Source organism: Fistularia commersonii, chromosome 6, assembly GCF_037954325.1.
Source record: "Fistularia commersonii isolate RoL2024-O1a breed Wild chromosome 6, RoL_Fcom_v1.0, whole genome shotgun sequence".
Taxonomy (NCBI): domain Eukaryota; kingdom Metazoa; phylum Chordata; class Actinopteri; order Syngnathiformes; family Fistulariidae; genus Fistularia; species Fistularia commersonii.
The window spans coordinates 17,118,432-17,144,516 of record NC_141289.1 but is presented as its reverse complement, the minus strand read 5'-3'; the positions used below and the strand labels follow the sequence as shown (position 1 = coordinate 17,144,516).

The 26,085-nt window shown below is 39.8% G+C and overlaps 1 protein-coding gene across 1 annotated transcript; it reads right to left on the bottom strand.

Annotated features, from left to right (window-relative positions):
• Positions 1 to 1,879: 1,879 nt before the first annotated feature.
• Positions 1,880 to 25,599, bottom strand: atp7b (ATPase copper transporting beta). Its single transcript, XM_086148445.1, has 21 exons — positions 25,298 to 25,599; positions 20,564 to 21,323; positions 16,924 to 17,169; positions 16,684 to 16,847; positions 16,441 to 16,602; positions 16,288 to 16,361; positions 14,693 to 14,876; positions 13,361 to 13,594; positions 12,927 to 13,018; positions 12,427 to 12,554; positions 11,815 to 11,969; positions 10,938 to 11,072; positions 9,406 to 9,600; positions 8,604 to 8,786; positions 6,696 to 6,879; positions 5,884 to 6,024; positions 5,645 to 5,787; positions 4,222 to 4,425; positions 4,031 to 4,148; positions 3,781 to 3,883; positions 1,880 to 2,501 (listed from the first exon to the last, which is right to left on the bottom strand). Exons 1-21 carry the CDS (start codon positions 25,460 to 25,462, stop codon positions 2,237 to 2,239), a joined length of 4,035 nt encoding a protein of 1,344 aa, XP_086004571.1. The 5' UTR covers positions 25,463 to 25,599; the 3' UTR covers positions 1,880 to 2,236.
• Positions 25,600 to 26,085: the final 486 nt, after the last annotated feature.

The window sequence follows — 26,085 nt, the reverse complement described above, 5'->3', positions numbered from 1 at the left end:
GATGGGTAAAAATCATGGCATAATGACAATTTCTTTAATTGAAAAATCGCAACTCGTTTTTATGCTTTGTAAAATAATCTTGCGGGCTGGATTAAACCTGTTGGGCCGAAAGTTTGACGCCCCTGGTTTAGATCAAATTTCCATCGTCACACATTGCTCCGTAACAGAGGATAAAGCAGGGTGTACACACACACACACACACACACACACACACACACACAGTTCTTGCTCATAGTCGAGTGCAGGGGAGGCAGGTGAATTTTGTATTTAAGTCAAACACTTCCTGTATATGTGAAAGTAACAGTTACCCATAGCTTTGATGGGTTCATTTTTATTTATGAATCGGCTGAATGGCTGGATGATAGCAGTAATATAACTGTAATATTTGTTTTCTGTCTCCAAAGAGGTATGCCTGCAGGACGCTCATTCATAATTTGATAACACTTTAGTTGATCCTACTTTAAGAGATATATTGTGCTCTAGATATAATATTTATCTAGTTATACATATTTACACACATTAATTTGTGCGTGTGTATATACGTACATATACAGGAGTGTCTCAGAAAATTAGAATGTTGTGATAAAGTTCTTTATCTTCTGTAGTGCAATTACAAAAACAAAAATGTCATACATTCTGGATTCATTACAAATCAACAGAAATAGTGCAAGGCTTTTATTATTTTAATATTGCTGATTATGGCTTACATCTTAAGAAATCTCAAAAATCCTCTCAAAATATTAGAATATCATGAAAAAGTGTTTTTTTGTTTTTTTAATTGCATTACAGAAGATAAAGAACTTTATCACAACATTCTAATTTTCTGAGACAGTCCTATATATCAGATATTTCCTCTACACCAGGGGTGGCTTTTGAAAATAATAAGTAAGTATTTAATGAAATTTATTTTATTTTAGTTTGTTTTTGTTGCTCTTAATAAGCAACTGCACACGCCAGTAAAAGGGTGGCAGGCAGAGGGAGGTTTGCATTTTTGTTTTGCTGCCGGTGGATAATTTAAGTTTGGATTTCTTTTTTCATAAATACAAGAAGGACTCAAACAGGCATTGAATAGTTTGCTTAAAAGTAATCTTCTTTCAAAACGTTCATAATGTTTGTTGCATGTAGAAATGTAGTTTAGTTTTCTCTACATTTGTTCATTGATTTAAAAAAATGCAAGGCACATTTTTTTTCACACATAACATAAAGGCAAAATAAGAATAACATTACATGCCATGTTCAATTTCAAAATGTCCCTGTGTTTTCTTTACTGTGGAGAAACGGGTCCAAAAGGTTGCCGACCAGCAGTAATATAACTGTAATATTTGTTTTGTGTTTTCAAAGCGGTGTGCCTACAGGACACCATTTCCTTTTGTTGTCCTTCCTGGAGATGATTATTTCACCCTCCTTGTGTAAGTATGTGTAATATGCAATTGTAATCTTCTTCATTTAAATGGATATGTCCTTCGGGATCCCGAACTATAAAGAATTTACAGCCGTGTGTTTAAGGTGACTTTACAGATGACAAAGTAATGATGATGAAGCTGGTGTAACTTTGAATACTAAAAAAAAGGTTACATTTAATATATTTTCAGGTGAACATATGACATGGTAGTGAGACAAGGGGATTATATCAATGTCAGTTTTGGAGGGAAGAAGCAAATGGATTTCAGAGATAGAAGCACAAGGGTAATTAATAATATTCAGCCTCTCACTGGAGTAAGCCTCGCTTCATTAATGGCATTGATTGCCCCCGTGTTCTTTTTGCATGTCATTTATCTCTGAATATTCACAGACAAGTTGTGATTTAACCTCGCAGAGTTCAGAGGAGGGTCTCTGTGGGTAAATAGATAAAGTCCAATAATCATCCAAAAACCAGACCGAGCTTCTCTTTCTCATGTATTTTTCATGCTTTTTGTGTGCACGGAATTTTACGACATTTTTTTTATTTCGTTTATATTCAGATTTATTCTCATGTTGCAACTATTTTTCTGGAAAAGGTCAGGCGTAATCAAAACGGGTAATAAAAAATGATGATAAAATGAATATACCAGCAATAATTCAAAAAGACATAATGGAAATGTTGACAAGTTGACTCTTGACATTTTCCCAAATGACAGAACAATAGCAACTACATATTTATAAAATTTTTAAATTACACATGTATATTTACAAAAATACAGGGAAATAAAAAACAAAGTACTTAACTGTGCACATAAATGTTGCTTATTGACATCTCTTACACATTGAGGTCCTCTGCTGTGCGGTGGCGTAAGAGGGAACGTTGGTCCTGTTTTCGGACAGAGTTTATGGACAATCCCTGCGCCGGGCTGACGGGTGGCGTCGCACCGCCGTGGCCCCGCTGCTTCGACGGCCCCTTGGGGAGGGCAGGGCTGCGACGCCGGCCTTCCAGTCCCAGATGTGTGCTGATCTGAGATGACCTCAGGCTCCTCATCAGGCCTCGCGCTTGCAACTCATACAGCTCAGCTGATGTTTTCTTGTACCTGCAGAAAACAGGGCTGTTATTTTTTTCTCTGACGTTTAAATCATTTGAATAAACAGCAGAAAAGAATCGTTGTATGGTTGGTAGCAAATTCTTGGGACAGAATTGCTACCAATTAATAACAATTTTTGTTGTTAATTTCATATTTATCCTAAATATTACTTATTTAAGCTCTTGCAACTTTGGGGTTCCATGAGAGGACATTTCATTTTAAGTTCTCTACACCTTCTAATACAAACTATGTAGTTTTGACTTGCGATCTTTACATATGGCAACACTGTGCACCTTCTTGCAAATAAAAATAAATAAGCAAATTTAAAAACAAAATTGCCCAGAAACACTTAAGCAGATACATAACTACTGTTAAACAGATGCAAAAACTCTTTCACTTTTATGAAACAAACTAATTTCTTTTGTTTGCAAACTGTTATGGTCTCCTATACTCTGACTCGATGATATGATATGATATGATATGTTGTTTAGTTTAGTGTTTAGTGTTTGTTGATGTGTGTTTTGGTTTATTTTACTTTATCTTATTTTATTTTATTTTATCTAGGTACCGGGGAGTCACAGAAGGTTGAAGAGCAACTGACTCAAAAACTATTTATTGGTTTTACGGTCGGATACAATTACCTAAAGCAGGGGTTCTCATCCTTTGGGTCAAAGCTGCCTGTGACCCCACAAAGCAGGCTATTTCCATGCATTATTATGGTAATGAAATGGAAATTTCAGGTAGTTTTTTTACTATTTTTTTTATCCTTTTCAGTCGTCTCATCTCTTCCCTGACAGACAACACACCAAGTCCTTTGTCGTTCTCTCTTGTTACTGGCCAGGGGGGACTTGTATGTAAATAAAGCAAGGACTGAGGGATAAGGGATATTTACCAAGGGACTGTTGTGTCTATTTTGGAGAGGGTTTGTTAAGGTATATACAGTTAGATATGTCATAACTATTCCTAGGTCTATTAAAAATCAATTGATGAGGTGACATTATTATTACTATTATTTGAAGAGGACAATACATTTTAATTTCCTTTTCATTATGCTCTTGTTAATATAAGGGTGCAGTCAACAGCATTGCATTTTTTATCGTGCAGCATTTCCCTTCACTTTTAAAAGTTGTATTATCAAGTTGAAATTAAGGACCTGTTGTACTTAAATGGACAAGAGGGTTTCTATAGTGTGCAGAAAATAAATATGCATTTACTATGCATTTTTAATCATTTATCCTTTATTAATCCCCATAGGGAAATTTGTTGAGGCTGAATTCTCAGGACTCACATTCTGAGCAGTAGAGAGGACATCACCACGGAGACCGAGGAGGCGGCCATGGCAGCGGAGCCCATCCAGGGCTGAAGGATGATGCCAGCCGGCATGAACACACCTACAATCAGCAAGAGACGTGAATGCAATGACCTTTGAAATAAATATTGTTTTTTTTAGAGCACAGTTTGCTTCAATTTCCCTCCTGTTCCTGGTTGCTTTTTGATTTTTCAGCAGAAATTTGTCCGATATGTCTTAAGGGACTCACCTGCAGCGATGGGAATTCCTAGAAGGTTATAGACGAGGGCGAAGACAAAATTGACCCTGATTCGCTGAACCGTCTTCTTGGACAGCTCCACGCTGGCCACCACATCTAGCAGGTCATTCTGCAGCACGAAACACTCTTTGGTCAGACAGAATAAAAATGCTATTTTGTCTTCAGATAAAACTGTCACTTACTCTGATGAGGACGATGTCGGCCGCTTCTATGGCGACATCCGTGCCCGTCCCGATGGCGATGCCAACATCGGCCTGGGCAAGGGCAGGTGAGTCATTAACGCCATCCCCAACCATGGCGACTCGCAGGCCTTGCTCCTGAAGCTCTTGCACTTTGGCCACTTTGTGTGAAGGCAGCACCTCGGCAAATACTTTTCTAATCCCCACCTGGAGTAAAACATCCTGGAGTGACTTCCTGCTGCTTTATTATATGAAAACCAGTGTACAATCTACGGATCCATTCTTTAAACTCAACAGCATGGTAGCACAGAAAATGCTGTGGTGGAATTATTAAAAAAAAAAAAAAAGTCTATTTCTCATCAAATCAAATGTGACGTGCAGAATCACCCACTTTTACATGAATAATTTTAATACAATTACTATACATGCTGAATTGACCATGATCAAATTTTGCATTTGTGTGTTTTTGGAGAGAGGGCATTAGTCAAAGCCAGATTCCTCCAAATTTACTTGCCTAGAGAAACGTTGCACAGCAATATAGATATGTTATGTCTGTATAAATATACATACAGTTCACAGACAAATTACTGGGGAAATGAATGCATATTTTTTTTATTTTCTACTGGTCAGTTTCTGAAATAGATTAAGAAATAATTATAAACGGATGCATGTATGAATGATCTTCCATTTTTAGCCTGTTTACCCCCTATAATACCTTTTACATGCTGTGTTACATAAATTTACAATACATTTTATTGGAGTCACACTGATTTCACAGAACTTATAAGCTATATTTTTTTTATTTTATGATATAAGCTACATCTATATACTTCCAGTTCAGCTGCTGCAGAATATCGCAATATTACATAATTAATTTTAACACAAATACTATGCATGCTGAATTAAACATTTTCAAATTTTGCATTTGTGTGTTTCTTCTAGAGGACATTAGTCAAAGCAACATTTCTCTGTGGAAATGTATACATATATTTGTTCCTTTCAATTAGTCCATTTCAGAAACAGAATATTTACACTTCTTATCCTTGAGAAATAGAGTGAAAGCCGCTTCTCGCCCAATGACAGTTGGGATTGGCTCCAGCACCCCCCGCCACCCTATACTAGTAGAGCACTACAAGCCGTATAGATAATAAATGAACGAATGCATGAATGAGCTTCCATTTTTAGCCTGATAGCTCTATAATACCTTGTACATGCTGTGTTTCATTAATTTTATGATACATTTTATCATAGTCACACTGATTTCACAGAACTTGTGATCAGCTCTATTTGCTCACCCTGTGAAAATGAATGTCGCCATTATCGTTTGAGATTACACTTTCTGTTCAGCAGCTGACGGTAATGCGGCCAAGATTTAACATTATATCTGTTAATGTAACCGCGTTTGAGATACAAGAGGAATCTGAACCTGAGCAGCTATGGCTTTTGCTGTTCGCCTGTTGTCTCCGGTTATCATGGCCACCTTGATGCCCATGCTGTTGAGTGTGTGCACTGCCAGCGCTGACTCTGCCTTCACCGTGTCTGCAATAGCAAACATGGCGCACAGGACGCCTACAGAGGAGGAACAAATACTGGAATTATTAGACAGTTGGGAGCAAATGCAGTAAAAGCTGCAGGGGAAGTAAATGTCAGCCATGTTATCCTCACCCTCTATAGCAACCAGAATAGCAGTCTGCCCTTTCATCTCGTGACTGGACATGGCGGCATCGACGTCCGCTCCAATGTGGTGACCGTTCCTCCTCATCCATTCTCTGTTTCCGATCAGCACGGAATAAGACAAAGCCTCACCTGGAAATGTCACCGAAAAAAAATAAAAAATGCTCAAAACTCTATTTTACTATAACTAAATTTTAGTTAGCTGAAATTGATTCACCTTTATACTCTACCGTTTCTCTGCAATATTTTTTTATACTCTTGTGCACTCCTTGTCTTTCACCTGGTACTTAAGACCTTAAGACACTTTATAGCCTTGACTTGTTACTTAGACACTTTATAGTTTATTTGTATTTCTTATTCCCCCCCCCCCTTTTTTTATGTTTATACAATTTTCTACTATTATTTATTATTGTTATTTTTTACTCTTAACTCTGGCACAACAATTCTGTTATAAATAGAAAGGCAGAAGGCAGGAGATGGCAAGACAAAAAAAAATTAAAATCCACAACAATTTCCTTCGGGATAAATAAAGTTGTTCTTATTCTTATTCTTATATAATCACATTTGACCAGTGAATGAATTATGACTACAGATTTGAAATATGTTTTTGATGAGTTTATTAGGCTAAAATACAGGCTGAAATATATTATAAATATATCAACTTGTTTTTTTTTTATACTCTGGAGCACTATCACCAAATGTAGAAATATCTTTGGGAAAAAAAAACAACAAAAACTAAGCTGTTCTTTCCCATGGATTTGTTGGTAGAATCGTCCGTTACGTAAAGCCGACAAGCATCAGACCTGCAGATGGAACATCGTTGGCAGACAGCAGGCTGCTCTCGTCTGTGGTTGCCCCTGGCAGCACGAAACGCTCGTCGCTCTGTTGCTGCAACAGATGCTCGATGTTGGAGACGCAGCAGCTGATGCCACAGCCTGGGACGGCCTGGAAGTCCTGGCAGAAGCCCAGCAGGTCAGAACCCAGCTCCTGTTAGAACAGCATCCCGTAATGTTTATATGATAGCTGCACGCTGAAACACACGCTTCCTGAGAATCCGGAGGAAACCCACGCAGAGATTTGGGAAATTCCACACAGAAAGGCTCCCTTTCTGAATCGACCCCGGACCTTCTCGCTGTAAGGCAGAATTAATAACCGCTGCATCACCACGGTGCCCTGCTCGGAATAATGTATTTAAAAAATCCTGTGTTTGGTGGAGATACGGCACCTTACGCTGAACTCGAAAGTTACTAAAGACAGAACAGAACCTGGTTGGGGGTTAAAGGTGTTCAGACGATAACTTTTTCAACTGACAATATTAAGTACGCAAATCAACATTGCGGGCCTTTTTTAATTCAATACCATGAACAGAAAATGAATGTGATGATAATGAGGGTAAGTTTTATTATGGTAATATTATTATAGAGGAAACTGAAAATATTGTTGTATTATTAGAATGAGTTTCACCTCTTCGCACACTCCGATCAGTGTAATAATAATGTGTAATAATGTGTTGTAATAATGTAATCGGAGGAGGTTTCTGTGAGGAGGCTAGCTAGGGGAACGTCATGCCATGATCAGTATAAGAGTATAAGAAAGTATAAGTATAAGAAAGCAGGTAGACAGCTGAGTGTGAGCCGTATTATATTGGCCAAACAAGCCGCTGAGAAGAGATCGGCCACTGACGTCACTCTCCTGCGCCACCTCGGATTGCTAATCCAAAATGATTTTGGTGATTTTTTTTGCTTGGCGGGGCATAAAAATGGGAAAGCAGAGTTCTTGTTGTTTTCTTTTTCAATTGTGTTATAAAATGTGCGACCTGAAGAAGAAAATGGAAATGCAGTTCGGATTACTTATTACTAGTTTTATTTAGGAGTCAAAATATGCAGCCGCATTCTGACAATGAAAAATCACTTCTGATAATGCATTTAAATTTTCTAATTTGACCTTTCTAATTGAAATTTGATTAGGAATCTGTGGGGGTATGTTTTGAAAATTAAATCCTATTTTTTTTTTTTTTCATTTGGTTAAATCATAGAATGAGCAGTCTGGAGGAATAAATGAAAAGGCATATTGCAAATTTTATTTATAACAGTGGTCCCCGACCCCCTCGGTCCAGGGACCAGTCCGTGGATCATTTGTTACCGGTCTGCAAAGTAAATCTATTTTGGTACAAATTATAATTTTTTCATTAGACCTTCTGGATCTTATTTTGAAAAACGACTGTTTCCGCCTTCGCCTTACTGCCACCTAATATAAACTGTAATCATCGTGATCAGATTAAATACTGTGAACTGACAAAAGTTTTTATCATTTGAACCCCTGTGCTTCCAACCAGTCCGGGGAAACATTTTCATGGATAAAATCAGTACCTGGTACAAAAAAGTTTGGGGACCACTGACCGCATTTACATTTGCTAATTTGACATTTGTAATTGAAATTTGGTAAGAATTTGCTGGGGTATGTTTTGAGAATTAAATCCTAAACATCCTTTTTTTTTTTTCCATTCGGATTAAGTCACAGAATGAGCGGTCTGGAGGAACAAATGAAAATGCATATTACACAATTTAGTTACGAGCCAAAACACGCATCCACATTCTGATAATGAAAAAGCGCTTGAATTATGATCATTGTTTACATCCATATAAATGTAAAGCAACTTTTGCATTTAAGGGATTCCTTGTGCCACAGAAATGACGCCTCTCCATGCTCACCTGTTTGCAGTGCTTGGCGACCGCCATGCCGAGCGGGTGTTCACTGCTGGCCTCTGCCGTTCCAACCACCGCAAGGATCTTCCTCAGGGGCATTCGCGCCATTTCCCACAGAACCAAGACACGCGTGACCCGTGGCACGCCGTTAGTGATGGTGCCCGTCTTATCAAACATCACCACGCCAATCTGAGAGGAGACACAAAGGTCATGGCCCATTCTGATCTCTTCTCTGTGGTTAAGTTGATTCGCTTTTTTTTTTTCTTAATGGAGAGAGGCTTTACTTAATTTTCATTTAATAAGGCATCGGCACTGAGATTAACATCGAAAACATGCCCCTTAATACTAAAAAAGAAAACAATTCATTTCTATTTTAAGCGTCATACTAACTACACAATAACCAATTAACAAATAGGAAATTAAGAAATGACCCTTATTTTTCATTATAAAGGCTTGTGTTTCTTATAGTTGATTATTAATGAATTACTAAAAAAATATGGGCTGCGTGTATAAATTGACATTTTATATAATTACAAAAATGGCCTGAAAGTTTGCACAAAATAGAATAAATTAATCAATAATGCAGACTTGGCAAAGTCCTTTTGAATAATCTTCTTGTATCTTAAGAATGCAGGTGAAACACCAAAACAATGTCTTGCTGTGACTTTTTAGTTCCTTCAGCACCCTTGTATTTTCTTTTAAGTTTTCATTGTTCAAAACTGCCACATTTGTTCAGAGGAGCTGTCACATTTTTCACATTTCTCTGCAGTTTCTTGCTCTAACTTTAAAGTAAAAATACAAAATTGACCTTATGGGCCATCTCCAGCGGCTCGCCCCCTTTGATGAGGATCCCGTTCTGTGCCCCCACCCCTGTTCCCACCATGACAGCTGTGGGAGTCGCCAGTCCCAGAGAGCAGGGGCAGGCGATGGACAGAACTGTAATGGACGCCTGGAAGGCAAAGCGGACGATGATTTCCGCCTTGGATATGTTGGGGTTATAACCCTGCGAGGGAGAGTGCATCTGTTACAACACGTGTCAAACACAACGTCATTTTATGTGGCTCACAGGAACATCTTAAAAGGTCTGATTGTCTTAAAATAAATAAATCAAACGCATGCATAGACCATAAACAACATTTCGCACAAGTCATGCCGATCATGTTACCCGGGAAACAACGGCATCCCGCCATTAGATTGCAGTGTATCCACATCAATACGACTTTCAACGAGTGGAATTGAGTAATACAAAATGATCGCCAAATGTCAAGGAAGAGAAAAGTTGATGCAGATGGAAGGCTGTTTCAAGAAAGGTGGGAAGGCGAATACATGTTTGTGGTTCAAGGAAAAAAAAAACCAGTATGTCTTTTGTGTTATGAGGCCGTAACGGTTGTTAATGAATAAAATCTATGTGGGCATTTTGACGCCAAAAATTGTGCTAAGAATGCCAAAGTTAGCCTTCCAGAAAAACAACAAATCGTCCAAGAATTTAAAGCCAAACTACAATGGCAGCAGAATGTGTTCACAAATCCAAAAAAAAATGCAGCAATGAACGCTAGCTCAATTGTGGCTGATGAAATCGCCCAAGCTCCGAAGTCTTTAGCGGATGTTGCCTTTTTGAAGCGGTGCATGTTGAAGGTCTGTGAGCAGGTGTGTCCTGACCAGATACCAGATACGGATTTAAAAAAAAATGTGCATTTATCAAGAAACACCATCACGGACCGAGTTACGGAACAAGCAGGAAACCTGGCAACACATCTGGCCAAAGAGGCACGCAGATACATTGAATAGCTTTTTCGTTGGCTTTTGATGAAAGCACAGATACAGCATAACTATCCATTTTTTTAGATGTCTTAAGTCGCACCTCTTTGTCACGGAGGAGCTGTTGAATGCAGCTGCCATGCATGAGGTCATGCAAAGCGACATTTTTAATGTAGTGGAGAAGTCCGTAAATCAAAAGGTTGTGAACAAAGTTACTATTGCCGGATGATATTTTTCTTTATTCACTTTGACAGTTTTATCATTGATTGATGGAGTAATGTGGGTTTCTTAACCTGACAATATAAAAGGATTTATGTTGTAAAAGAGCAACTAGTAAACTTTTTTTTTTACATCAATATCAGTAGCATTTTGCATTTGAATGAGTAATAAATTCAGAGTTATTTAACATTAACGAGTATTATTTTACATTACATTTGGTTACGTTTATACTGTTATCTTTACATGCAGCCTTTTGAGGATAACCATTGTGCTTATGTGGTCCCCGGTGAAAATGACTTTGACACCCCCGTGTTAAGATATCACCCGGCTTCTCGATTCGAAAAGGCCGTCATTCGCACCTACCGGGAAGTTGTCCTTCACAATGTTGAAATCAACAAACCCGATGGCCAGCCAAGCCACCAGGGTGAGCACAGAAACCAGAACAATGAAGGGCACGAAGTATCCGCTGAGCCGGTCAGCAAACTGCTGGATGGGAGCCTGCGCAAACAGAGGAAAGTCAACAAGCTGCAATTTTATTTAATAATAATAAGATTAGGGCTCCTGAAAGGGCTGAATTTAAATATAGTGTTTTTAATGACTTTTGGAAGGACGATTCGATAGTCGGCAAATAATGGTCACACGATATAATAGCCATCTGCAAAAATAATGACAGAATCAAAAACATTTGCAAATGCTCTTCTCCAATCAATTCTTATCTTTAAAAAATGAAATATTAATTAATATAATTATTTTAAAAGTAATAAAAAAAGACCACTTTTAAAAGCCCAAAATCCTCTCAGTCCAGAGAACAAATAACACTTAACATTATGAATTATAATAAAATTATTTTCTATTTCTTTCTATTTTCACCTGCAGTACATTTTTGAGCCACAAGAGGGGATTAATCAGTTTTCTACCTCACAAGTTGTCCCCTGAAGAAAGCGATTATAGACCATTATGGTTTGTCAATGACTAGTTGATATCATATTTCACTTCGAATTCATTATCCAACAAACCTCGACAATGACAGTGTAACCGAGATGTCATTCATCTGGTTATAATGTAACCTCCACCAATTTGTCCCTTTTTTATTTCCTTACAAATTCACTGTGACACCACAAGGAAGTGCCTTCTCCCATGGTGTTTGTCTCACCGGGGCCTCTCACTAAAACCCGCACCCTCCCTCTCAACAAAATTTTCAGTCACTGTAACCGCGTGACTGCAATAAATTTAAAGGTACCTTGGTTGTCTGAGCCTCCTCTACAAGCTTGACTATCTGTGAGAGAGTGGTGTCGGGCCCAACATGTGTGGCCTCCACCAGCAGCGCGCCGTGGCCATTGATGGAGCCGGCGATCACCAGGCTGCCCACCCTCTTACTGACGGGCATCGGCTCTCCTGGAACACACACAGAGACTTTTTTATGTCTTATTTTATGACCACCTGCAGCCGTAAATGGAAATTTACAGCTGGTTTATTGTTTTATATCTGCACTGTTGAATGTTGGTCTCAATCCTGGATTTTCTTCCGTGGCTAGAGACTGACATCGTCAGAATTATTAATTAAATTCTGAAAGGTAACTTCTTTTAAAAAAAATTATCATGACTAACTGAATATATTTTTATTTATTTATTGTATAATTAGGTTTTTTTGTTTTTTAGAAATTAAAAAAAAAAATGTTATTACAAATGATAACAGACATAGTATATAAAGATATTCTTTTTGAGTCCAAAGACCAGAGTTCATATGACAGGATGGAAGTAAATAAGACAACCTTATCATATTTACCTGAACATATTCATACAATAACTACAGTGCAGAGGCTTCTTGAAGAAAAGCGTAAATGAAATCCTACCCGTAATCAAGGATTCGTCAGCCATGGAGCTTCCTTCGATCACTTTGCCGTCCACCGGGAACTTTCCTCCCGGGACGACCTTCACGAATTCCCCCCGCTGAACCAGCTCCACCGCCACCTGCTCCTCGCTAAGGGATTCACATTTCCAGAAACACAGTCCTTTTGTTTCCTATTTCATTTACAGACTTTATTTCTGTAAATCCAATTTGTGAGATCTGGTTTTATCCTCATGCAATAACACATATTTTGGCGTATATTAAAACTTTACATATTGGTATTCGATTTGTGAGGACGGTGAGTTTACGGTCGTGTCTATGGTCCCTACTGGAGGTCGATTTTTGTTTCAATATGGATCATAGTGTGGTTACTGGGGGGGAATATTTCATGTTTAATTCAGATACTCAAACAGCTGATACTCATATCAGATATGCATACAAAGAATCCTGAATAGGTCTGGGTCTGTTTGCTGTTTGATAATATGCTCCTGTGACGTGTCTCACCTGACAACGGCATGGTTGGGTCCCAATGTGACCACGGTGGCACTGGTAGCCTGAAGTGACATCAGCTTGGATAAAGCCTCTGAGGTTTTACTCTGAAAAGCGGAAAATCTGCTGTTCGTCACTTATAAAAACACTTTATTTTTAAATAAAGCTATCAAACAAAAAAGTTTTATGCGGTTAATGCATGAGCTGAGACACAGGTATAATTAGATACTGACCATAGCCACTTCGGCAATAAACTACGATAAAGCTCACATTCACAATATTGTTATGACAGTTAATATAAGCACAAATGGATCTCATTCCTGAAAGTATCCATTCCCCAAATAACAACAAAGAGACAGATTACTTCATTTATAATATTTTTGGCTTCTGCAAACAGAAAGAGAAAATTGATGCAAGCGATATGATATATTTCTTTTGCTCCTCGTCACCTTGGCGATATGTTCCAGCCACCTCCCCAGCGCAATGAACACAAAGAGCATCGGTGGTGTGTCGAAGAAGGTGACCGGGCTCTGTTTGGCTTGTTCCACCATGGCGACCACCAGGACGATGCAGGAGTAGACGTAGGCGATGGAGGTGGCGAGCACGATCAGCACGTCCATATTGGCTGTGCGGTGTTTTAATGAGCGATAGGCCTGGATGTAGAAGTATCGGCCTCCAAAGATCTGGAGAGACAGGAGGTAAGAAATAGCCGTCAAATGATTTGATAACATTACCTGTGGATCTCATTGACCGATGATTAACTCTGATGGTCACTGAAAGAGTCATGTAATAGGCACTTTTACTGTTCATTTGCACTTTATTATTATTATTTTATTTTGTTAATTTCATGACACCGTGATATTGTGAGAAACGTCTTCTCGATTCCTTTATATGTCCAGTACATAAGGTATGATATGTTATGATATAAGATAAGATAAGAAAAGATAAGATAAACTTTACTGATCTCCATAGGGGAAATTCCTTTGTCACAGCAGGGCAACAGTTATAATGTCAAAAAAAGGAAATAAATATGAATATAAATATAAGTATAAATATAAATAGAAAGGCAGAAGGCAGGAGATGGCAAGACAAAAAAAAAAATTAAATCAACAACAATTTCCTTCGGGATAAATAAAGTTGTTCTTATTCTTATTCTTAGACAACAGGCAACAACAACAACAACAAACAACCACAACATCAGAGATGACGATGGGAAACATCAAGGAATAGTGAGGGTGAAAAATACACAACTAGAACTAAGCAAAAATATGAATTGAGTGACAAGAATAAATAGCAATGAATAAAATAAATAAACAAAAATAGGCAGGATGTGTGCAGGCTGGGACAAACAGCAGAGTTAAGACATGATGTGAGTAGGTGAGGTAGTGAATGCGGAAGCGTAGTGAGATTGTGGAATTGTGGAAGCAGCACAGGTGCATAAGTTATGTGCTGTCCAGACTGTTGTACTGTCTGATGGGAGAGATACGGAAAATTAAGAATAAAGCTGATTTTTTACATTGACTTTTTAATTTAATGTGTGAACCTCTTAATGGCAAGTTTACTTTTTTAGATTGCAGATAGCCATGTTTCTATTACCACCCATTTTATTAAATAAACTCTACCTTAGAAGTGTTGAGCGGATCTTATGTCCCTACATAGAAAGCTCTAAATGCATTTTTGTTAATACAAATTTTGATCCAGAAAGTTGCACTTTCTGATTTTTTATTTTTTTTTTTTTTAATTTTGTGCACCTCCAAGTAGAAATGTGGAATTTCCGTGACCTGAACTGGCGTGCAGAGCAGGAAGAAGGCCAGGTTGATTATGGAAAGACCCGGCAGCAGGTTCTGCTCCTCCGGCATGGAACCCCCGTGTTCTTGGTGCTGACTATCCATCACCATCATGTAGATCATGAGGCCCATGACCGGCAGGCCAAACACAAGGCTGAGCAGGAAGGAATTCTTCCATCTGGAACAACAGATATTCAGGAATTAAAGATAATTGCTTGTTTTTGTAAACTATCAAAGAGTCAATTTTAAATTCCCCGTGTTGTCTTGATGCATGAGTACTAGGAGCATTTGCGCCTCCTTTGCTTTGACAGACCTTATCCTACTACACCTTCATCATCCTGGACTAAGTGCAAGTGCAGGGCAAAGCTCAGGGCGCTGAGCACATTGGATGCAGACGACTCTTTTATAGTGTGAGTAGAGCTGAAGTAGGAGGAAAGGTTACGAGTCCATTTCTCCAATAAAATTAGCTCCTGACGTGTCCTTCAATGACAAGATTTGTCTAATAATCAAGCTCCCCAGTTCTCTCCCAACTCAAAATTATAAATAAGTTGACATGGTCCAAACAGTATCAAAAGTGGTCAGTTGGCCTTTTTCGAAAACAGCCGGCAGCAGCTGCCAAACTACATCACACTGAGATAAACAGAAATGCTTCAATTCATCTCATGTGCAGTTAACCCCAACAAATGGAAATGGTTATATTCACTTAGTTTTACTTAATCGGTGAGCATGAGGCACAATAGCCGATACAGCCGATCCATACGGCTCATAAAACACAGCGCAGCGGAGGAGGAGGAAATTTAGATCCCGTTTTGATCCTGGATCAGGTTTCTTTGCCGTCTTTCGAGACAAACATTTTTTTCCTCGATTAGTATCAACATCTCAACTACGGTGGAAAGTGGATGTATGGAATAGTTTTATTTTCCCGAAGCGTTTTTTTCTCCCCGTCTGTGCAAACCATACTGAGAGAAAGCACCGGCTGCTCTTAACTGCTCAGAGGCAAAGCGTGTTTGGAAATGTGCCACAATCGGAGCGCCTGACAACAGCCAACTGGCTGTTCAATGACAGCAGCCAGAAAGGCCCAAAAAAATATCACTTTCAACAGGATTCAAAATCCCTGTGAGTGTTTTTCACATTAAATGTAGTAAAGGTTGCGCATAACAGGTGCCAGCTTGCAGATTGCACTTGAAAATAGTACTGGTAAGTTAAGAAAGTTTGTGATTTGTACAAAAGTTTCATCGTGGCTAAATTATTCAAGAACTTTATTGGATTTGGGACCAGAGTCTTTGTCAGAGGATAAATGATAAATGGTAGCTACATGATCCTGACCCCCTTAAAAGCAACCTGTTTTACGATGCTGATTTATTATTTTGAATCGATAAATTAAATGTTTCATCACCATTCAGGTACACAAGGGTGGAACTGCGTCAGCTAAATCACAGCTGGTCAAACAGGCCATGAACAAACTCCACGTGCCCAAGACGAGCAGAAAGGCAGTAATTTATGGAGAATCGGTGAAAAAGACTTTTTAAAAGTTTCCAATTATTTCTCATCTGCGGTATTTTCAGAGGATAAGATGACCAGATACTTGCTGTCGTATCTCTTCAGTGTGGTCGAGGTTGTTTTTGAAGCTTCCCTTTGCCAGGCTGGCCTCGAAACCAAGGCTCTGGAGAAAGAGACACAGCCGGTCGTTATTCAAACAAAAGGCGGCGAAAGGCAGAACTTTAAAAACAAATGACGATTACCCGAATGATCTTGATGATATCTCGAGCTCCGAAGACCTCGGGGTCGAACTGGATCTGCGCTCTTTTGGTTGCCAAAGCAACCGAGGCGCCCAGGATACCTTTGGTCGTGGTGAGTTTGGATTCGATGGTGTGTACACATGACGCACACGTCATTCCTGTAATCTGGTCCAAATCAAGGGGCTGATTTTTGGTAATTGGGGATTAAGAGTTTTCCTCTCACAGAAAAAGTAGTATTAAACTTACAATGAGATCCAGTTTCCCGTGAGTTACTGCATTGTCCTCCATCAGCTTGGCACCAAAACCCAAGTCCTCTATAAGCTGCGTGATGGCGGCGGCTTCAATGATGTCTGGGTTATATTTCACCTCTGCTTTTCCGGCCATCAGTGACACCAACACCGAGATAATTCCTGAGAATCGAAGTGTAAAATACTGGATTTCCTGTTAAGTGATATTTAACTTTCTGATTAAAACGATGACATTTACCCTTGTGTTTTAGCAGGTTCTTCTCAATGTTCCCCACACACGAGGCACAAGTCATTCCAGTGACACAAATGAAGCACTTTTGTGCATTGATGGTCGGAGGAGCGGGTTGAAGGCTCCCAGACGGCGTGTGCGAAGCTGTTCCATTACTTAGTCTGGTTTTCCCAAGTGATCCGGAGGAAGAAGGGTCAGAGGGTCCAGAGATGACGGTCGTGAATGTTTCATGACTCTGGACGCTCGCCACAGATTCTGCAGAGATGTAGGAATAAATGGCATCTGGGTACAAATGCTTAAGTGTGATGCAATCTATTACTGAATGATTGTGATGACAAAAATACTACGCTCTTTTGACTTCAGATCATGATGGATTGCTAATTCAAAATTATGGATATGAAGGTCAAATTTGCTTTCCATACATGTAAAAATAAGAAAAAAAATGCTTTGAATGTTCTCAACATATCTGGGTCCTGGTTTTCCAGTTCTTCCTCAGTTAATGGAAACCTGAATTCTAAATTGGCCAAATGTGTGAATGAGAGGGTGAATAGTTGCATGTCTCTATAGGAAGTGAATGATTTTATGTCTGTTTATATTACACCCTGTGATTGACCGGCAGCCGGTCCAGGGTGAACCACACCTCTAGCACAATGACAGGTAGGAGAGGCTGCAATGCCTTCGCAACTCTGACTGCAAGACAAGGCGTATAGCTAGTGAATTAATACAAAAGTGCAAAAAACTGACTTTCTGAGTTACAAGAAACATTTCACTTTATTCATCTTTAATTGCAATGCAAAATGTTATTTCTTTATGTGCTTCATCCCATTTAAATGTAATATGAGGAAGAGGCCGTGCCTCACTTGCCAATCTTGGAAAGAAAAAAATGTCAAATGAAAAAAAAAAATGAAATGGTTATATTTATCAGTGATTTGCACTATAAAGGTATTTGTCATTTAACTTCACCGGTTTTAGATTGTTTTTTATTCAAAATTGCTGGATTTTCACATTTACCATTCAAATTCTGAGAAGAGACATGCGATGAGGCTGCGGACTGTTAAGCCTCAATGTAGATTGCGCAATGACGGGTGACTGCTGGCATGCTCTGTACTAAGACTATATTGCTGTCTCTCTGTATGTCTCTATGAAAATGGTTTAACACTTTTGCTATATGAACTACATTTCCAATGTACAGTGTTTTTGTCAACAATGGTACTGTATGTGTTACAATTTTCTTGTGCTGAGGGATCATAAAACGGCTGCAAAGAGCCACTAAGTGAGGCACACAGTTCTCCTGCCTCATGGGGGGTTAGAGCGGTCATCCTTGGAAACAAACATTCATGTTTCGGTTCCTGGTTCCTTCTAGCAAGTTGAAATATTGTTGAACAAGACACCGCTCCCTTGGCACTGTTCCTTAGCAACCTTCTGCTCACCATTTATCCGGGATGGGTTAAATGTAGTGGTCAAACTTTTTTTGTACTCTATGTATAACTGAATGTGTCAATTAAGGCATTTCTTCTTTCTTCTTCTTCTAAACATAACCCGTTACCAGCTGCCAATCAAATGGCAATATATATATACATATACATATGGACATCAGATATATATGTTCAATGATATGTACAATATGTATAGCATGTATATATATATATGTTCGTCAGTCAGTGTGACTATCTGCCTGTTTTTGTTTAAAAGAAAAATTAAGAAAATACAATAACTTCAAACAAATGTATTCATCGGGTGTATCAGGGTGCATTTCATGCAGATATGCTTTATAGATAGCATAGCAACTTTAACATTTTACATGCAATCTGCCGGCGATGAGCCGCAACGCTGACCATCTCCTTAACCAAAGCTCCCGACTGAAATTAAAATGGCGGGTTAGAGCAAGTACTCTTAATCTGCCCTGGTTAATTCATGTCTTGGCAACCGGTACATATCATTAAATCCAACAGGAAAGCCCAGCCGGCGTGAGAGCACTTCATGTCATCCTGTAAACCATGCATGTCTGGTTACCATAGTAACTTGAGTGCGCTGTTGGCTTGGTAGCGTGAGACCCTTAATCAAAATAACATTGCTAAAAGTGGTCGCTTAGAAGTCGTGCATGCTTCCGGAACACACAAGGATTTGAAGATCACGATTCTCCTGAGCACAAGTTCAGACAACTTCATTTTTCATTTTGTCATAAATCAATTCAATCAATCAATCAATACAAACAGAAGTTTTCAGAAATATTTGAAAAATTCCCATTAGCTTTAACTCTATCCATCCATCCAGTGTATCATGCTGAAGTCGCTCAGTTTATCCACATCTCATTAGCTCCTTTCTTTCCCCACTTTAACAATTCCATATATACATTATAGTGAAAAAAAATCATAAAATATAGTGTCATGTATCATTATTATTATTATTATTATTATCATCATTATCATTGTCATCATCATTATTATTATTCACAAAGAAGTTAATAATTATCAACCAGTTTTACCATGAAGGTATTCTTGTATTCTTTCTTTCTTTCTTTCCTTTTTGTATCCTTTCCTTAAATGCCAGATCTCCATCAGCAGGAGCTGCCGAGACAAACTTCCTATGTTACCCGGCTGCGGAATTGCAAGTATTGCAGATATTGTATTTGTCAGTTGGACAACTTTGTAGAAGAAGCTGTTTTCCCTCAAATATATTTCCTGACAATCACAATGACTGAAAGAGGATTCATAATTCAAATTATGGAGAGAAAAGCCACCAGAGCAGAGATGTTGTTTTATTTTTTATGCCCCACTTTTCAGGCAGTTGTCATATTTTGTTTGCATAGGTCTGGATTCAAATAACTTGTGTCTACATGAGGTCTGAATTGACTTTCCTAATCATTATGACAGTGTTCACACCGACAGTATGTGAGCTGCTGGTGCTGTCAGCTCTCTGTCTAGTCAAGTTTACCTTCAGTCATGTCAAAGTGATTGTATTTTATGAAATGGAAGTTTCCATATGGTCTGCAAATATAAATTGTTGTTTTATTTTACAGAAATGTTGCCTGGTATTCAGGGCATTGAAAATCCAGTCAGCTGTTTATTTACTACAATAACCAGGTCATTTTGCTGGGTGTGTCCGTTGCAAACTGTGTCTGATTCATTTTTTCGACTAGGTGAGACTCCCGTGGATGAAACGCCTTGAAGGAGCTCTGTAAACACGCTTATCTGTTAACAGCAGCAACACATTGAAAACGATGAGCGGCGCCTCTGCATCGCAGGAGGCGTGAACCCAACGTAAAAGACCTCCGTGGACATCTGTAGCGACTCGCACGCTGAGGCAGCATCACGGTCAGGTCATTGCAGAGAATTTATGCAAAAAGGGTTTGAGAGCATGGACCAAAAAATACAGATAATGTTACCTAAAGGTCAGACTCCACTGTTTCACATTAGAAAAAGCAGCTTACGAATATATCAGTTGGGTTCTGCGGTAAACACTGTATCCAGGTCTGCTTCTATACCCAACCATGTATGGCCTCATCCATTTTATCTCCTCTGTGAACAACCTCCACTATTCAGGGTGGAAACCTCACATTAGACACTTTGGAGGAATATTTTATCATGACATTGGCTACATCATTTTCCCTGTCAGCGTCAGCAGATAAACCTTTCTCGAAGGTCCTTACCTTGAAGCGATGCTTCAAATCCCATGTCCTCGACAGCCGCTCTGAGCTGCTCCGGCTCCGTAAGACGGGGATCAAAAGTTACAATTCCCGTCTTGTCTTTCAGTGAGACTAGGATGGACTGGACTCCAGTCATCTGAGAGATTCTCCCTTCTATTGACTGCACACAGGAGTTGCATGTCATCCCTGTAATCCAAATAGTTATAGTCTGGACAGCTGCATTTAGGACATCCATCTCCCAGAAGCGACTTCCTTCCCCTTCCTCTTCTAAAGTTGCTCCGTATCCCATTTCCTTGATCTTGTCTCTTAGTTCCTCTCTTGTAACCAGCAGTGGCTGGAAAACAATCCGTGCGGCGCCCCCTTGAAGGGACACTTGGATATGCGAAACCCCCGGCAGAGGAGCGATGCGTTGCTGGATGGACTGCTCACAGGACTGGCAGTGCATCCCATCCACCCTGACCTGCACCACTGACTCCACACTGTAACCCATGTCCTGGAGCTCCAAGACAATCTCTTTGGTGGTGATAACAGAGGGGATATAGTCCACCCAGATCAAACTGCTTGGCGATACCTCAGCGCAGAGAACTCCCGCCAGTCTCGAGAGCCTGCTCTCGATGTCCGGGCCGGGGGGCTCCGAGGAAAGTCCCAAGAGTCTGAAGGTTGTTCTGGAGCCGGTTTTGGGCGGAGGGCAGAGCTCGATCTGGCTGCCACGCTCAAAGGCCAAGTTGTCGATGCCGTGCTTCCTGACGTCAGTACCATTCATCTGGAAAGACACCAATGGAAACAAGATGTCTGAGCATTTATTAAAAGTGATGTCACATAATCACAACACTGGATGCAACCAAACTGGGAAACTGAAAACAATTCCAGGACTATTTATCTTTAGAATATTATTTCGCATTCACTATCCACAGGATTTTATTTGCATTCATTCTGCGAGAAAAAATTAAAATTAAAGTAAAAAAAAAAAAAAAAAAGACATTTTACATTCAAATATTAATGTCATAACCATAAATACTTCATGGTCATTTCAATGATAAATAATCACTTTATTTTGACTTATTCTCCATGGCCTCCTGTGACACTGGTAATCACAGACATACAGAACACTTAAGTCATAACAATAAATTCACTTTTTGTTCACATTTTCTCTCCTCTCAGTCTTGAGGGGGGAAACTATCTGATTCTCCACCTACCAAGGCACAATGTCCAAAGAAATAACTTGTGCTAGACAGGAGTAAAGACGCTGCAAACCCCAAGAACATTTTTAATTTCCTGCTCTAGCAATATAATCTACCCTGTAGCAGTAATGCACTTTCATTACTTTTACCGTTAGTGCAGGAAACACACAACTAAATAAAGTGTTCCCCGCGCTGAGTTTCAGCTCTAGAACCTCCAGCACGATATCGGTTCCCATGTGGGCAAATAGTTCGATTCGCTTGTGTTCTTAGAGAAAATCCGACCAAACCTTTTCCAAATTTTAGAGATTCTGTGGTTGTAAAACTATTTCATCCTGGTGTCGATCTATGGTCGAAACCATCCAACCGATCAGTGACTCTAAGCAGTGTGTGCACGTAAAAAAAGCATCGCGTTAAGTGACGCTTTCGTGACTTATGCTTATCAATATCGGTCACCAATTAAAAATTCTTAAAATGTGTTTATACTCTCACTATCAGCCTCTCCTCTTAACCCCGATGGCACCGCCAACCACATGATCGTCCCATCGTATAATCTTTCCAGCATGACTCAGCTTAAAGTCAATCACTGGCATATGAAAGTTAAGTGAAGTCAAGCCCATCTGGGCAGCAGCCAGAATTTAACAAGCCATTCAGAAACACTCTCGGAGTTGTATTTTAGTTTACCGTGTGTTCAGTGAAATATATCCACACACATGTTTGCATTTTATTTTGAAACCACATACACTTTGAACGGGTGAATAGCGCTTGTGTACCTTTTGCGCTTCAAAGTACACGGGCCTTACGGCCGAGAAAAATGGCCCGCTAAACCGGGCGACCCGGGTTTACCCCATTTAGCTATTTACGTTGCTATTTACAAACAGCTTTTACACTTGCAGTTGGACAATAATATTGTTAGAAGAGAAAAGGTGTACGGAAATCGACAACGTTTTAAGTGCGCAAAGGAGGAGACGCACATGGATTTACCAGGATCACCACTGAATACATCTGTGTGGTGTCCCCTTTCCATGTTGAATTCAGTAACGCAAACATGGTCTTTGGCCTTCACGTACTTTCGCTGAGTCCGTGCACGAGTATCAGAAGTACTTTCCTCTTATGAGGCTGTTTTGACCCGTCACCCTCTGGTTTGTAGCTCCTGCTGGGAATTTTGAAGTGAGAGAATTGAATAAATAATTATCAAATTAAGTGATATTCCTAGGCGGTGAATGCAAAACTATAACATCTTGCTGATTATTATTTAAAAATGAATTTAATTATTTGTAATGAAATGTCTGAAAGGCTCTCAGTGCCTGTGTTTCACAACAGCAGATTCCAGCCTTAATGAGCTGTTTTCTTTTTCACACTTTCTTTATCTAATTTCAGCCTCAAGAGATCCATATCAATGCTAATGAATAATAAAGTTACACCCTAATACACATTATGCTATTGTATATATTTATTTTACCGAAAAAGGAGGGCATAATTGTAACATCAAACGAAGTCATCATAATCAAAATAAGAGGTTCTTGGCAAAACGTTGACCTTAAATTAAATATTAATTGTCTATTTTGTTTATCCTAAAACCATAGTCACACTGGGACAGTGGCCTGTCGGCCTCAGACGCAGTCATACTTGCGACCTTTTTGGCGTCGAGGCAGCTTGACTGAAGATCGCACCACCGTGCCGTCATAAGATTTAAAAACTCTCAACAATGTTCCACTTTAAAAATCTTTCAACACAGCGGAGATTTCCTCCTGTTAAAATACTTCTACTGCAACATATTGAGTGAAAGAAGATACATTCCTCCCCCCCAAAAAATCATTGGCTTTACATCCTCAGGGCTATTTATCAATTTTGCCTCAAAATCCTTGAAAGCAACGACGATGTCTAAATGGCTGACCTTGCTGTCATGCATTTTTGCTGCTGTTCCGAACTCATTTATAGTGAAGAAATGACCCGTGCAGCAGTTTTCTGTTCCATCTCGGATGTGTTGAGTTTCCTGCCCAGCGGAATCTGTGACCGATTCTGCACTTTTTCGCATTTCACGGGATTGTACTTCTTTCAGGTTATTGCACTTGTACGTAAACCTATTATCTCAATTGTGTGCAAGTATTTTCTGAGCAGTCAATAGAAAAGAAAATGATTGGAAATAAAATTCTGGAGACAAAGGCCAGGTGGTCGCAGCGCTGCTGACATTCCAAGGACCTGCATGATTTGATGAGAAGGAAATTCTGGATAACCCCCACATAAAGCCAATGCTGATGGTAACAGAATCTCAGCTCAGCAATGATCATCTATTTTAACCCTTTTTTTAAATGTAGCCAATGGTGGAAAATACCGGTAAGCAGAAATTGAGCCCCTCTGTTATGTTTCTGTTTTTGGGGGGGGAATTGGAGAAACAGGAGATGAATTGTCATCATATGACTGAATTTAGTTTGAATATAATTTGAAGTGAAGTTCTGTCAGCGTGGCAGCAAAGACATCCATCTGCACTTTAAGACATGTTCGATAGCATTGCTTCTTACAATAAGTCCTTTCAAGCCTCCGTAGCAACATGAGCTCGGCTGTGATACAAATGGAACACCAGCAGAGCTCGGTGACTTTCACTTCCAGACAATAAAAGTCTTGTCCAATGCAAAGCGGGAGGATTCCGTGCAGGAAGTTTGCAAAGTGTCAGGCCCTTTACTCTCATTGCATGGAGGGATATCATGTCATTATCAAGAGGATCAAACAGTCTCCTAAATGTAAGCGATTCGGGTTAAGATTTATCGCAGGGAATTTACTGGTTTTGATATCTTTTTTTTTTTTAAATCAAAACAGTAGGTTGATGATTTACTTGATTAACTGATGGTTGCTTCATCAAAAATACGCTAAATACAATTCAACAGCTGCTTCCCAAAGTCAAAGATAAAAAAATTTTAACGTGTGGTTTTGTTCTGAGCGGTATCCTGATGCGGTGGCAGAGTAAAGAAAGCACGAAATTCAACATTTTTATATTTATCATATGAATTTAGTCTTTCACACTGCAAAGGTCACGCTCAATCACATGATCAGGACCGACAACCAATTAGATGCGACCTCTCCGGCACCGTGGCAGGCATCAGGGTCAGAAGGCTGAATAAGGAAATTTTGGATTTGATAGAAAACTTATACACACTCACACACACCAAAACGCACAAATGTATGCATATACATACACAAATAAGTTGTTAAGATGTTAATGGATGTTTAAGGTGACAGCTTTGCAAGACATCTCTTAAAGGCGTTTCAGTGTTTCCTCCTTCGCAAAAAAAAAAAACCAAACAAACACAAAAACAAAGTATACGGAAGTAATGAAAGTTCTAGGACAACCACAAGACTCCAGAGTTTAATATAAGGTAAAGAGATAGGAACCAAGTTAGGGAAAAAAAATACAAATACAATTCAAAAATAAAAATAAATAAAACAGTACGACGTGTAGCTGGATAGAAGTAGCTTCTCCTTCATTAATAAATAAGATTCTGAATTATGATGAGCCCAGTGATAGACAGAAGTCGTGCGCGGCGGCGCTCCGCGGGCCTACCGTGCACTCCGGCGCGCAGAGCCTCCGGTCCCCGGCGGCGCAGCGGGCTCCACAGGTGCAGTCCGGCCGGCACCGGCACTCCAGCATACAAATCTGCTCCCCGGCGGCGGGGCCCGGCCTGGGAAGACACTTGGACAGACTTTGGGCAGACATCGGGGAAAACATGCTGGAGCTGGACCGAGGCCGTCCGGCGCGTCGTCGGCTGTCAGGGGGGCAGAGTCCGCGGGGGCCGAGCGCCGCTTCCGCTCCTGGAGATAAGAGGAGACCCGTTGCGCGCTCCGGACGCGCGTCATATTTGGGGTATGGAGTGGATCCGGGAGTGCACGGTGGGTTGCCGCCCACCCCACTTCTACCACCCACTCCCACCCCCACGATCACGTGATGTCTATATGCTGAAGATCAGAGTGCGAGGACTGACCAAACGCGCGTACGGAGACCCCACAGCATCTCCTTCGGCTCTTACGTCACACCCACGCAGGACAACTGATTACAGAGGTCACGGGTTATTAAAGGCCTTGGAAAGAGAATACTAGCACCAATGTGTTTTTAAAGGTTCTCTTCAGCAATGACAAATAGAAATTAGAAATTGATCAGTTACGGTGTAAATACTGTTTTACTCCTAGTTCTCCAATATTCACTCAATTATTATCTACCGCTTTGACAAAGTTCTCCAATCCTTTCCAATTATTTTGCTGCCTGATTAAGCTTTTTGTTTCAGTTTCACCGGTCGTGTAGTTTGACTTGCCAGCGATTTCTGCCTTTTAAAAACATAAAAAAAAACTTTTAGT

What these genes read in the sequence shown, in the direction of transcription:
- atp7b (XM_086148445.1), bottom strand. Translation starts at nt 25,462, where the DNA reads ATGTTTTCCCCGATGTCTGCCCAAAGTCTGTCCAAGTGTCTTCCCAGG. An exon ending in AGGAGGCTCAGACAACCAAG is followed by an intron (nt 11,073 to 11,814) that starts GTACCTTTAAAT and finishes CTGTTTGCGCAG; the next exon opens with GCTCCCATCCAGCAGTTTGC. An exon ending in AGGAATTCCCATCGCTGCAG is followed by an intron (nt 3,884 to 4,030) that starts GTGAGTCCCTTA and finishes TGCTGATTGTAG; the next exon opens with GTGTGTTCATGCCGGCTGGC.